The 15,181-nt window shown below is 41.1% G+C and overlaps 1 protein-coding gene across 3 annotated transcripts in view; it reads right to left on the reverse strand.

The window, feature by feature from the left end:
* Positions 1–15,181, reverse strand: part of adarb1b (adenosine deaminase RNA specific B1b) — a 137,038-nt gene that overhangs the window by 45,193 nt on the left and 76,664 nt on the right. For 2 of the 3 annotated variants that reach the window (XM_051958629.1, XM_051958628.1), the window contains exon 3: positions 8,571–8,605. Coding sequence is in view for 1 of the 3 variants with exons in the window: in XM_051958627.1 (XP_051814587.1) it covers positions 7,375–7,474 (100 nt within the window). In the remaining 2 variants the exon portion in view is untranslated. Of the gene's footprint in view, positions 1–7,374; positions 7,744–8,570; positions 8,606–15,181 lie in introns of those variants that run through there. The other variant, XM_051958627.1, reaches the window with a different exon arrangement.

The following is a 15,181-nucleotide window of genomic DNA, read 5'->3' on the forward strand; positions in this document are numbered from 1 at the left end:
TTTTGGGGGGGGGGGGGGGATTTGTGTAATTTTTTTGTTCTTTGCAGAATGCTGGGTAGGAACTTCTACACTCATTAAAAAATGTCCTGCCCGTCTTTCCAGATTCCACAGGTTCAGGTATCAGGTTTGATGCTAATAAAACTCCTCTACTTTTGCTTTCTTCCATCTTTTCAAGGTTGTTGGGTGGCTGCTTCTCCTCCTTTCACTAGGAGCTGTAAAATCTATTTGACAGCTCAGATTTATGACACGGCACAGGCACCGAGCGCCTGTGGGGGAAAATAGTGTATGTTTGAGTGTGTTTGGAAGTGTGGGAGTGTGTGGGTGTGCGAGCGTGCCCGGCTCACAGAGGACCACCGCTGCTGTGCTCAATGTTCAAGCACCCAACAGAGCACACAGGCTGGGAACTCCCGAAAACCTATATGTGCACACAAACATATCCAGGTCTGTGTGCTGTTTACCTGTCATTCAACGCACAGACACACCAGCATCAAAAGAACCAGCATTAATACCGTATAAACAGTAAGAACTAGAGCTGACATGACTGATTTGATAACTGATGCGCTGTGAACTGTTGAATTAAGGATTAATTGTTTTGAGTAGTCCTATAAGAAGCAAAGTTTAAACTGCGTGACTCCAGCTTTGGAAACGTGAATAGTTTCTGGTTTCTTTCCACAGCAGAATAAAATATAATTGTGTTGTGGACTGAACAGATGCTTCTTCACGGGGGTTGAGAAACTTTTCAAAACCATTTTCTGACCTTTAATGGACAAAACAACTTATTGCTGAATCAAAAAACAAACAAACAATCAGTTAATTAATAGACTGAAAAAACAACAGTCAGTTGCAACCCTGTGGTAAGACTGAAACATCTGCGTACCAGAAAAGTCTAAATCATTAAATTTCACACGGTATTGAAGTTTTGTGACTGTCGGTGCCTGACAATTGTATTTTTTACTGGTCTGTGGACATTTTCCCAAAGGGCTGAATAGTGTTGTATTACAGCTGTGTTGTTTTGGAGAAAAACTGGATAAAAGCCGCCATCTAAAGCAAAAGGAAATCTTACAGGAGTCTACAGAGCCTTGGGAGCCCTTGAGTGCATGCATAGTGTCTTTTATCTCTGTAGCTGTTTTGAAGTTTATCAGTCTTTTTTTCCCTCTACTTCCCTCCGTCCATCTAACCACATCACACAATCCTCTCCTCTGTCCTTCTCCTCTCCTCGCCTGGATGCCTACAGTCTCACACCTAACACCGTTTGTCACATTCAAGGCCAGATTAGATGCACTGGGACCCCAGAGAGGGATGTGTGCATATGCTCGAATGTGATTGTGTGTACGTATGGGGGTGGAGATGTCTGAGAATAAAAGCTGTGCAAGGACATGACTGCGTCCATGTAGGTTCCTGTACGCCTCCGCCTGAGATACTGTCATCCAGGAGTCGAATTTCACACCTCGTGCCTTTGCCATTGTCAGACAGAGAGGTAGCACTGATGGACAGCTGGGAGAGGACGGCATAGGAAACCTCTGCCGGATGAAAAAGGTCGTGGCAGCTGATGGAGGAAGGGAGAAAGTGTTCATACACCCCGAAAGTTGGTGGTGGGAGGACAGATATACAGTCCAAGTGCTGCACTACATTACGGAAAGCAATATGAGCCGTGATTTTCTAACATTAAAAATTCAGCTTTCCTCTGCATTGCTGGCAACGGGTCCAATGTAACACATTTGGGGGGAAAAGCAAATTTTTCATCACTATATGTCTTGTTCCATTACCTCAAAAGAAATTCCTCTACACCTACGACATGAAAGCAGCGGAATAACCAGCTGCAAGAGCAAAACATTTTAATATCCATATCCATTTGAATCCACAGAGATGCTGAATCTATACTAATGATGTCTATCTCGGTGGTGATGAAAGGGCCGACACGAATCCCTGCATACATCTCTAGGGTTATGTAGTGTCTCTCTAGGAGCTAAACACACCTCGGCGGTTTGTGCAGTCTCGCTACAATGGTTCCCCCCCCCCCTCTGTAGGTCTGTTACAGTCATTAGCAGCATGCTAATCACAGCTAATTACACTGAGACAGGCAGACACAACTCATTTCTTATCATGACAGAGTGCTGCTGTGTTTGCGGTGCTAAATGAGGCACTGCTCATAACCAACAGTTTTTTTGTTGTTAGGTAAATGAACGCGACCGTGTTTTCTATTTGATTTTCATTTGGTACTGTTGTCAAATGTTAATTGGCTTGTCGGAGCTTTTTCAGAGACTGTAAATCTATTATTCGTGTCTAGATGCAGCAGCTTAAGCTATTCTAAAGGGAAACAGCAAAATGATAAAGAAACTGCATGCAGGCATGGTATAGATTTCTACACATTACAATTAACATTATAAAATCAATTTTATGACAACTAATATATAAATGCATGAATAAGTCAATAAAGAAAAAGAAAAGCAGGAAAAGAGTCGACGGGTTTGGGAGAAATGGAGAGGGAGTGAAAGAGGGATTATATCAGAAAGGATGTCAGGTTATCAGAGAGGATAGAATCTGAAAAGCTAGTCTTGTTGCAGGCAAAGTCTCTTCCCCAACGATGGATTGTAAGCGTCAGGCAGTGCAGATCCCCCTCTCTGCCCCCCTATTCAAGTTGCAAAAGCTCATTTTGAAGATTTTGCTGGCATGGCAGAAAAGGCCTCTGTTCCCCATTTTCCATATTTCATCTACGGCCCATTGGAAAGCATCGTCTGCGAGTGTCAGGGCTTGGCACATTTATGAGAGATGCATTGAAGAACTTATCACTTGGAAGATATGCTTAAGTTCAGCATTTTGAAAGTCACTCTGCACTGGATGGTAATTCACTTACAAAGCAAAGGTAAATTATGACTATTTGCATGGTAAATAGCTGGAGGTAGCGCCATCTATAAATATCAGTGCCACAGTGTATAAATTAAAGGGCAAGTTACTAAATATCAGAAAACGTATAAAAAAAACAATAATAAGAAGAGACAAAATGGTATTCATTGACATTATTTATCCTAATTATTAATAACAACACAGAACAGTAAGCTATAAAGTGAAAAACCGATTCTATTAAACTGGGCTTTTATCACTGCAGACATTTTGATCTGTCACTGTAGCAAAAGCACAACAGTTTAAAATAATATTAACAATGTAAGTGTTCTATTAAATGTTCCAATACACCATGACCATATGATAATGAGCATTTGTGATTAATACCAGGACCTAACAACATCACCAAGAGCTGATAGTTTGGAATCAAACACAGCGTCAAAATTTTGAAACTTCTCTATAATTATTTCTTATGGTCCCAAAGACAACCACAGATGCTGTAAGTCCTCGAGATACTGGACAATAACAGCATGGGGAATGTCAGTGCAGCAGAAGTTCTGCTGTGACTTGTGGGAAAAAAACGGGATGTGTTTGGTATAAAGCCATTTAGTGTGGAGTCAGTGATGGGTTATAGACAACCAAAAGCCAGAATACAAACAGTACCATATTTACTCTGCCAAGGAGGCGGAGCTTTGGAGCATTATGAGATTATCGGCGTCTGTCTGTAATAATAATAATAATGAATTAGATTTATATAGCGCTTTTTTGGCCACTCAAAGCGCTTCACAATGGATCCATTATTCATTCACTCACACATTCTCACTCTGGTGGTAGCAAGCTACATTTGTAGCCACAGCTGCCCTGGGGCAGACTGATGGAAGCGTGGCTGCCAATCCGCGCCTGCCAATCCGCGCCTATGGCCCCTCCAACCACCACCACCAACATTCAAACACCAGTGTGGGAGCACTGGAGGCAAGGCGGGTAAAAGTGTCTTGCCCAAGGACGCAATAGCACATGACTAGGCGAGAGTGGGAATCGAACTGCCGACCCTTTGAGCATTGGACGACCCGCTCTACAACCTGAGCCACAGCCACCCCGTCTGTCTATCAGCAACATTACTGAAAAATGGATTAAGAAATTTTGATGAAATTTTCAGGGAAGGTCAGAAGTGACACAAGAACCAACTGAATAGATTTTGGCAGTGATGCAGCTTGTTGTCTGGATCCACGAATTCTTTAAAAGTTTCACCCATCGGAAACGATACGACGACTGAGCAGCCTTGACAGAGTACTGTGCTCTCTGAGTGCCTTTCTAGTTTGAAATGCTTTACTTTGACTCATTTATCATTTTGGAATAGAAGTTTGTATCAATGTTTAAATTAAGGGATATTGGAAATAATACTAAATTTCTGATACTGTGAATCTTACTAGGAACCTGAAAGTTGCACCGCTACATGGAATTATACACGTCTTAAGGAAATCAGTTGATTCATTTCCAGGTGATTTTAAGAACAAAAATCAGGATAGAAGACATAATAAATGTGACACATTTTTAATGTACTTACTTTTTACTATTTTACATTTATAATGTGATTTTAAGGGAAATATTGTGACTAAAAGTGTTACTTACAAGTTTCTTCCCTGACTCAGATCAGTGTCTAGAACAGGACTAATAGCATAACAAAGCAGTCAACAGTAGTTTCAACTCCATCCTGTTTTACATCACAAAGCTGCTAACACACTAATCCCTTAACTTTAAAAACTACAACAAAAGCTCTATAATCCCCTCGTTTGAACCTGGACCCAATTTACAATAAATAGACCTGCACAGCTGAACACTATTTCCAACCATATGAGTGTTTTCATATGTTTTGTCCAATTATCCATTTCTCAGATCAGCATTGGTGCACACACACCATGCATGACTGGCATCTAGTCTCCAATTAGCTTTATTGCACCTGTTAGGATGGGACAAAATGCCACTTTTTCCTTCTTATTGTTTCACCGAGTCCTGACAAAATCCCCACCACAGAGTTAAACACCTTTAACTTAAGCAGAGCTCCAATCAGACAGAAATCAAAAGGAACTGTATATGGGTGTTTAAGTCCTCCTAAATTAAGGTTTTTCGAGATCACACTAAGGCATGTCGTAGTAGGGAAAGCACAGGTGTAAATAATAAAATTAATGCTGGCTAAATTCAATTTAGCAGTTTCAGGTTCAGGGTCCTGGCATTGTGCGTGTTGGCTCACTGTCATGGTTAACTGGGAACAGAACTGAGCCATTGTTAATGTCATTAGACACACCTGTGCTTTTCCTACTGTGACAAGTCCAAATGTTTGCTGTCAAGTAGCGAATGACTGGACTAGAAGACAAATTACACCCACATACTTAGACGCAGACATTTTTTTTTTTTTGCATTAAGTGTAATGTCAGCAAAATATCCATCTAATCGTCAAATCGCTGGAATCATCATCTTTGTTCAACACACAGCCTCCGTGTTAAAATTCATTACTCTTCTGTAGACACTAGACACACAAAACCCTAAAAACTCATTCGCGAAACAAGCTGATGTACTTCTCCATGAAATGAACCGAGCATGGTCGAAACAACAGAGCTAGTAGTTGAGAACTGCAGTGTGGATTAGTGGCTATGGAGAGACGGCTGCTAAAACTGCTGACCCTAGACAACCCTTGTATCGACATGTTGTAGTGTCCTTGTGGAAGACACTGATCTACACTTAATGGACTCTCCAGTCCAGTGGTGCGGAGCCGACTCTGCCCTCACTGTTGAGGAAACTGAGCAAAGAGAATTTTCAGTGTCGAATTATTCTTCTGATGACTGTCTTAAGTATATGACCTCATCATCTCAGCTAGCATTAGCTGTTAACCCACCAGGCTCTCTGTCCAACTCAAGTGCTAAGCAACTTATCGGGAGGGTTCCAGTGGAGGGCATTAAAGCGGCCGAGAGAGCAAGCAGAGCAACATTAGCCCAAAGTCCCGCTTACTCACCGCTTTTTCTCAGTATGGTGAAAAAGTGCCACTTTCATTCCCATGGTGATAAGGGAGAGTGAAAAGGCGGGAAACAGACCTGTGTAATGCTGATGGACGTAGTCACTCTCTGAGTGAGCAGGGCCCGAGTGTGCAAATCGAAGGCTAAAAATGCAGCATCAGCAGTGGTGGATTTACTTGGATGAATGGACTCGACACTACGGGAGCGGAGGTATGGAGGGTGGTGGGTGTCAAAGCAAGTGGCTGAGACATGGCTAATACTGCCAGTGAGCTGTGGCCACCTAAGTAATTACTACCTTTGCTGTTAGGCTAATCCCCAGAGCAGAGCAGCAAACTCAGGAGAGAAAAGCTTAGAGTCTCTGTGGAGCTCCCGTCACTCGACTTCAATTACACAGAGACCCGGACCTGTCTAACTCAGAGAGAGCGGGGGCAAAGAGGAAACCATCTCTCTACTCAGAACAGATTTAAATAATTCCTCAAAAAACTGGTCTATAAACTTAAGGACGAAGCAGCAAGCTCAATTGTACAAAAATGCTTATTTAATGAAATTATAGAGCTTTAGATCTGGACTTTTTTTGAAACATTAGCTTTTGCATTTTGGTTTTCATGAAGCGTTTAATGTAGAACAGAAATTCTTGAAACATAAAGAAGAGGAAAGTCACAACATTGAACAGCAAAAAGTCGATTTGCAGCATGCTCGCTCTCTCCTAATGTTGTCTAATACGGTCTAATCTGCTTTAGCCACAGAAAAAGGCGAAAACACAGAAAAATGTTTTCTGATGATGTACAGTTTAATGTAATTTTGATATAATATTTATTTTAAATATGGAACGGTGACATTTCTTCAGTTACATATGTAACATGCAACATATATGGTCAATCATTTATTGATTGGCTTGTAAAGTAACAGAAGACTAAACATCTTTACCAACTTTTACTTAGTTTAAGAACACATTCTTATACTTCTACAACAAATAAAGAAAATAAATGTATATATGTATAAAGAAATTCAAATTGAAGCTATTTCAGAATCAGATTTTTGACTCAATTGTCTAGTGATGACACATTGCTTTTCATAATACCTTAAAAGTATTTTTTCAATTTGTATTGTTTTTTGTGGAAACTGGATTTTTGTTTTTGCCATGTGAAAATTTCTTCACATATAAAGTCAACAACATGCAGAAAATAAACAAGTTGAGGTGTTTAAGGTTCAGTGTAAATATTCAGCCTTACTAATAATGCGTGCGCACACACACTCACACTCACACACACACACAGAAGAAACAAATGCATACTGTGAACAATCAAGAGCTTTTAAACTGGATCTTGCACCCTAATTGCTTGCACACAGAAACAAGAACAGATCTCACAGCAGGCTGCAGATGCTGTTAACAAACTGAAAATTGACAGAGAAGTGAAACAAATGGTTTTATTACAGCAAGTGCAAATTTCTTGTGCCTCGCCTCATCTTCAACAAGCCAGCTCAGCATCCATCTCAATCTGTGAACTTCCACTCTGAGGGTTACCTTTGCGTTCGGAGCGTTTCTTGCGCCTCCTCTTGAATCTGCGTCGGATCAGGCAGTAATAGGAGCCAAGGTTCTGCGCGCCGTTGGTAAGAAGGGCCATGGCTTGGTCTACACTTGATAAAATGAACTAAACCGCTGTGTAGCTGAGCTTTGAGCAAACCTGGACCAAATAAAACTTGAGCTGCTGCAGTCTCACAGTGAGCACATGCACGTGGTCTACCTGCCCTTCACTACTTCTGACAGCCACGCTCTCACACTTGTCCAGCTTGTGATGCCAATGCTCAACTCCACACACCTGCAGCGTTTCTTTGTTTCTACTTTAGTCCGTCCCTCATAACCGAACTCTCTTTCCATCCCTCCCTCCCTTTCCTCCTCCTCTCGCTGCTTCTCTCCACTGTTGACTCCATGTCTGCCCTATCAGTAGTCAGAGAGGGGGAGGCGATGGAGTGGAGTGTGAAAAAGAAGGAGGGGACTAGCTGGGGAGAGAGACTCGTGTTTTCAGATGGAGACTCAAGGAGCAAACTCCACATCTGTCTAATCCTCTTTTGAAGCAAGTGACATCAGCAACAAGCTAAAACAACCTCGTGCACCTACAGCTTCTGAAAATAAGCTTCCGAGTTCATCCCAGGATTCCATGCTGTATAATTGCAGAAAAGACATATCTTTAACTCTGTTGTTTTTACACTGAAAACCTGTGTCTACGCTTAATACAACTCCAGTGCTCTCCATCACACACACAGACACACACACAAAATTCAAACCCACTACTTAAAAAATAAAAATTACAATTTGAAATCATTTCTCATCATACCCCTCTTATTCCGTCTTTCATATTGCTGCTCGTTGTGTTCATATTCTCTCTGTAAGTAATAAGGCAGCCAAATGCAATGGTGAGGCAACTCTGAGAAATACTCTGCCTCCCTCTAGTGGTGATCATCTGCAATTGCATTAGCGATGGGACCAAATCAGACTTTGTGTGCCAAACAACAAATTTTCTTGCATAGTGCGTCAGCCAAAGCCTAAAACTATGTTTACTGTCTGTCAACTGTGTTGACTTATGATTGTAATTGAAAGTTCTGTTTGTTCTTTTGTAAAAGGGCATAGAAAAGATCTATAAATACAACAAATGTTTTATGTGTCCAGAGAAATACAAGAGAAAAGGAATGGAAGTGGAAAAAGTAGAAAAAAATACTCACCTTTGGGTCTGTTGAATGTCTGTGATCGGAAAAACCTGTCGGACAGAAAGAAAATAATTTCCAAGTCAGAACAGATTTTGGCTCAGAGAGAAGTCTGTCAAAGACCAGAAATACACCAAGTAAAACACTTTTGGGGACACGGTGTAACCAAACTAGTGGTGGATACCAGGGTCAGGGTAAGGTATGCTCACTGGGCTCATGATCTTATTTAGCCATGTTTCCACATGAGCTGATCTTTCCAAGTCATCCGCTGACTGAAGTGTTCCAATAACTGGTGATTCTGGATGGCCACTGTTTGAACTAACAGGACATGGGTTTAAGTGACTACATTTATTAATTTAGCTGTTCTCAATTATTGTGCTATTTAAAAGCCTAGCTGTAAACATTTTTATTTGGCACAACAACACAACACTAAGAAGAAATGTGATCTGTAGGTTTCTGTAGGCAGTTAGATAAACAAAACAGAACGGCTTCCAAAGATTAAATATAGATATTACTAAACGCTGGATCCTAGAGCTGAAGCTTCATTCATTCATGCGTTTTCTGCGTTACCTAGCTACTACCTATGGCAGGCCCGTTGGCTCTGCAATGTAAAGGAATTCATAATGAAATCGGCATCAATATGAGCTGATAAAAGCTTGATGAACACTGACATGACGATCACATCTGTCTGTGTTTAGATGTTACATAAATATAAAAATGGCATGTTTAAGTTGTAGAAGTTTACTTCTTTCGCCCAGTGATTGTGTACATTTGAGAAAGTGTTACATGTCTGTCAGTACGTCTTACTGATAAGAGAAAGTATAATAGTTAATTGAATCCACTACAGGAGAAACTTGGTGTTCTCTGCACAACTTTGTCTCAATTTGTGCAACGTTGTACATCCCTGGCTCCACCACACCACAACTGTCATGCACCTCCTAAAAAATGTCACTACAAATATGTGGATCGCAAGAACTGTAATTGGCCAGCATTGTATGCTTATGTTTGTGTTTCACATTCAAACGTTTCTAAAACCGGTTGTAAAGAAAACACAGTGACACGCAACTGGCAAAGCCTTCTATGCACTGACTCCACAGTGAATGACGCAATGTGAATGTGTGAACAGTGACTGCATGGAAAAGTCTCCTACTTAGCACTGAGATAAGGACCTTCCCACCATTAAAGCCCCTACACTTACACCGAGTTAAATAACGAAGATCACAGTATAGTGTGATCAGTCTACTGTTTCCAGGGTGTCAGAAAGAGAGGAATGCAACACTGAACTATAAACAAAAAAAACAGGAAGTATCTATGGTAGGCTCATCATTAACTCCCTGCATCAATTATAACAAGTAGAAATCCAACTTTAAGACTACTCCTGTCAACAAACCTGTCTGTGAATACACCCAGCAGCATTACTTTTGTCTTGAAAGGCTGAATTTTTAACATGTTTTCCTTATTACAGTGTTTAAAGCCAGAGCACAGGGAAGTAAGCAATTATGTAGGGATTAGAGTTTGTAAGTATTTTTCCAAAATCCCAAGTGAACTTCACGTTCTACAGTATGCTGTGTAACACCTCAACTTTAGACTAGACGGATGTTTATATGAAGGTTAAATTAATGACCCTGCAGCCTGCTGCTTCTCACATGAACATGACACATACTGTAACGTGGTGTGATAACAGCAATGATGGAAGGTATGTAGTTTGCTAGGTTGTGTTTACAATGTGCTGTATATCCCTCCTACCCTGAAACACTTTGTGCTGCAAAATCTTTCCCATATGTGCCAGTATATCATCATGCGTGGAGGTAAGAGAGTCTACAAACACAAACAAAGGCTCTGTAAATATTGTATTTCTGATTGTGGCATGGGAAAATGCAAGAAAAATTACTAGAAGTCGACCGGCCTAAAAAAAAAAGTGTGGAAAACAACGTCTTCAAGCTTTGTAGCCTGTCTGTTAGATACAGCAGCTGAGGACAGAGATGATAGAAAAGGAAGAAAAGAAGAAATGGACACACAAAAGCTTGAGAAGGGTAAAAGAAAAAAGAGCCGGGATATAGAGAAAAGCCCATGAGTGAGAACGTAAGATAAAGACATGAGGCAAAGTGGTCCAGAGACGTAGAAATGAAGAGAGGTCAGATGATGAGTTCGGTAAGAAAAAACAGGGAAAACGTTCCCACATAATACCCAAGAGCTGTCTTGATCCCAAAGTAGGATCTCTAACCCGTGGAGTCGTTTAAGGTCAGTGAGGCTGCTCACTGCTGCCCATCTCTTCCTCAGCTCTATTCCCACAGCGTGATATAAAGTGTTCCTGAAATGCAAGCTAGAGGTTTTTGGGTTGACACAAACTTCACAGAAAAAAAAAAGAAAGAGAAATAAAACAAGACAGCAAATGTGAATAAGTCCCACCAGAGAGGAACGCTGAAGAAAGAAGGCAGAAGAAGAAAAACAGATTCAGAATAAGCGTTGTGGGGCCGAGAAGTCAGCATGAGAAAAGAGATGGTGAGTGTAAATATACTCCAGACGCAAATTCATTCATGCTTCTGTGTACAAGCCAACCATAACTGCTGCTGGCCAAGAGTCATCACAACTGCCTTGGCTGGGTGACTGTTTTTTGTTTTGCTTTGTTTTCTGAGCAAGACCAGTCAGTCCACTGCTTTCAGTATTCTGATTTATAGAGACGGTGCAACAGCAGCAGACAGGCGAGAATAGACTCTGCTCCACAGAGGCACATGTTGTTCCACAGGCACAGATCTCACCCACTACTCTTTCTCTTGGCATTTTCAACACATACTGAATGGACAAGAGGAAAGAGGCTGTGGTTAGGCAGCCAATACTCTGTGGTTACCCGGGCTGAATTTAAAGACATTCCAGACTCAAATAACAGCTAAACTCCTGGTGGCCTTTGCCGTGGTTTGACAGAGAAGCACAATCATTGACAAAAACAACCTCTTAAACAGTTTTACAGGGATGAAATCCAGGCTACTGTGGTGAGCCCATCTGTTAGTCCATTGATGTACTTCAACTAAAAAGCACAACAATCTAAAAATAGACACAGTGGGAACAGATTTAAATTTTTTGTTTGTTTTTTTTCCCCAAGACTTTCTAAAACAGTTCATCTGAATTTAAGAGCCAGTTTCAGAGATGTAGCATTTTAAGAGCTCTGCATTAGTATAGCTGATGATTAAACCATGGTTTACAAGCAGCGGCTTTGGAGATTTGACTTGCTAACTAACATGAAATCTATTTAAAAAAATCGACAGTGCATTTACAGACATACGCAGACAGACCAATAAGGGGTCAAAAGCTACTTCCATTCTCACTTACACGCTATGTTAATGCTGTATGCTCATTAGCATTTATGAGCATGCCTCATTAAAAACTGGGGGGCTGCACACTAAAATCCATCAAGCTAACAAGCTACTTCGAAGCGAGGAAAAACTAAACAACCAACATCTGCAGAAGAACAGAAAACACAAACCTCAGAGGGTGCCCTTAGATGCTGATGATTTTTTGAGAAAAAGCCTCATTTGCCTCTATTAAAAAAAAAGAAATCGCTTGTGTGTTTAAGCCTCATGCTGAAGTAACTATCTCACGCCGCTGCAGAGAACCGACATGCCGATATTAGCGTGTTCTGCAGCGCCTGAATACCTGAATATGAAGGCAGATGAAAAATGTCCAGGCAGCAGCGGAGTTTCATTGCCTTGTGAGGAAGTCACGTTCCTAAAGCAACACTCTCTGAACCTCATCTTGTGTGCCGAGTTTGGCAAGAGAGCGAGGGAGAGATTGTGTGTGAGAGATTAAGAGAGACAGACGGGGAGAGCCTTTGCGGACCTCCTCTTAGCTCTCTGAATGCTGGAGTGGAGGGGGGCAGTAGGTGAATGGGGAGTAACACAAGGCGGTTCAATAAACTTGACAGGAGTGATGAGAAAAACAGCAGAGAAGTAAAAAAGGCCTTCTGATACCAGACCGGACAATAATGAAGTCTGAGAGGCTGATTATGAAAAAGAAGGATCATGAAAGAGAAACACAAAGTCGCCCAGCTGTGCGTGATAGACGGAGTGCATGACTGTAGACTCCGACTACCGGTCTTCAGCCAAAAATTAGGCCAATGGCTGAGTAACTACTGGCCACACACACACACACACACACACACACACACACACACACACACACACACACACACACACACACACACACACACACACACACACACACACACACACAAACCATCACACACAATCACACAGGCTAGCCAGGGTCCTGATAAGCCATTAAGCACTACCCCTCCCCTTGACCTACCTTTTTCAAACATCCACACACAGGGACACAATTTTAATTAATGCATTTAATTAAATGTGTGTGTGATTGCTTTCTGATTGATTGCATGTGTGTGTGAAATCCTTGAGAGATAGAAACTGGATCACCATGTACAGTTTGTCTCCATGGAGTCTCATGATTGTCTGGTAATGTTTTTGTTTTACCCACATTTATCCAGCAGAGGGCAGCACCGCTACAAGATAATTCACATTATGCTCCATGTACACATGCGATAGTGGTTGTTTATCTATCTGCTTGCATATTTTGGTCCAATTTTACTGCTATAAATCAACCCGTGTCTTTTTTCTGATCTGTCTTTAAACTCAAAGAAAGTCAAATCTCTAAATGGATGACATGTCTTTTCCTTACTTACATCAACTGCCCAACACATGGGGGTTGCATTGTCCACGGTGTCAGTGTGTGGAAGTGCAAAAATAATGACACATTTGAGCTAACTAGGCACAAGCCAGAGCAGAAGGTGCTGACTAAGAGAACACATCAGATCAAGCACGCAAACTGTACACACACAAGACAACTGCCAGTGCTCCAAATAAAAAGCCACATTGCTTCGGCAGTTTTGAAATAAGACGCCAACCACCTGCCCACATGCTTTCTGAAATAAACATTTTTGGGGCATTTTTAATATTGTATTGTCAAGTCTGTGAAATTTGACTGAAGAGATTTTTTTTTTAACAGAAATGTTACCAGAAAGGCTTTTAGTATGGGTGCTAGGTGGAGTTTGGCTGTCCGCTTGGTTCTGTGATTTCCCTACAGTACTTTTCTGTATTCAGATCCACAATCTGAGCACCGCTTTTAGGGGAGGGCTTGGTGATGCTGACTCAAAGAAGCCTCAGTAGACTGCATATTTCAGTACTGTAAGCATTTAGGTGATGGGTAGCATTTAAAATGCAAGGAGTATAAAGTCGCTATACATTTGCGGTCCTATTTGTGCAGAGTTTGAAGGATGTTGTGTCACCAAGAGGAGAAAGGAATGTCAAAGTGTCTACAGACTCCTCTGCTTTGTTGACCCTCTGAAACCTAAGCAGTTTCTGGGCGTTCTTTTCTCCTGATACATTTTCACTCATTTTTTATTGCAGACACAGTTCAAATGCCATACATCATAACAAAAACAAACAAAAGTTACATTTCTTGGATTACTCACTTCATAAAAATGTTTAAAAATTTTAAAATCAACATGTACAACACAGGGCTCCAGACTGCGACTAAATGGTCGCATTTTGCGACCAAACGTTTGAGTGAGTGCGACTAATTTTTTCATCTACTCGCACATGTGCGATCAGTAAATCTGTCGACTTTTTAAATTACTATTGAATATTTTTTGTTGCTTACAAACTTCTGTTCCACACTTCAGCCTGGAAGACAGTAATGCGCAAATGAGCTGGTTTACCAACCCACATTAACTCCAAAAGAAGAAGAAAGAAGACGAACACCAAAGAAGAAGAAGGCGAGCGAGAGAAGCTCCTGATGTTTCACAAAACCTGTATTTACGTTCAGCCTTATTTTGAACATAAATTCACCTTTCTGTCCTTCACTCCTTTCTTGTCCTCATTCCAGCTGCTTCTAAGTTTAGACACATCCTTTGCTAGACAGCAACAGCGTGGAACCATTTTCTTTGATCTTTTTCATTTTCAGACTTTTCGGCAGTCTTCATCATGTCAAGAAACCTCTTCTTAGCGAACCACTTCCTGTGGGCTGAATTGGTCACAAAATAAAAGTCCGTAGCATTAAGACTATGCCTTCAAAATAAAGGCCTGGAGGGAACAGTTATTTTAATACTACCAAAACAAAGGCTTTCTAAAATTGATGAACTGATCAACAGACCTTTATCAGAGTAATTTACACGTGATTTGGTATAAATACATAATGTGCACATGCATAACACATGCCTGTACTCAGCACACGGTCATTTTCATTAACTCGCCCCTAAATTTTCTGCTTGCGCTCCTAAAATTTTAAGTTAGGGGCAACTGTGCTCCTAGGAAAAACATTAGTCTGGAGCCCTGCAACATATTTCCAAGTGGCCACAATACTGGAAAAAATGGTGACTTCACATACTATAGATATTTTACTACTTCAGTCTTGATCTTTGTTTCCATACTTGTCTCTAATCTGCCCTGTGTAGACACAACCTGCAGATCAACCACTGAAGGTCCTGAAAGTTAACTCTAAAAATGATCCACTTCATGGGTTAGCATCATAGAGAGCACAGGACTCCACCAAACACACCTAATAGTGCCAGTCACCTGTGAGTGACCATGTCATGGAGCTTTCCTGATGTTGGCTGGTTA

Source organism: Acanthochromis polyacanthus, chromosome 14 (assembly GCF_021347895.1).
Source record: "Acanthochromis polyacanthus isolate Apoly-LR-REF ecotype Palm Island chromosome 14, KAUST_Apoly_ChrSc, whole genome shotgun sequence".
Taxonomy (NCBI): domain Eukaryota; kingdom Metazoa; phylum Chordata; class Actinopteri; family Pomacentridae; genus Acanthochromis; species Acanthochromis polyacanthus.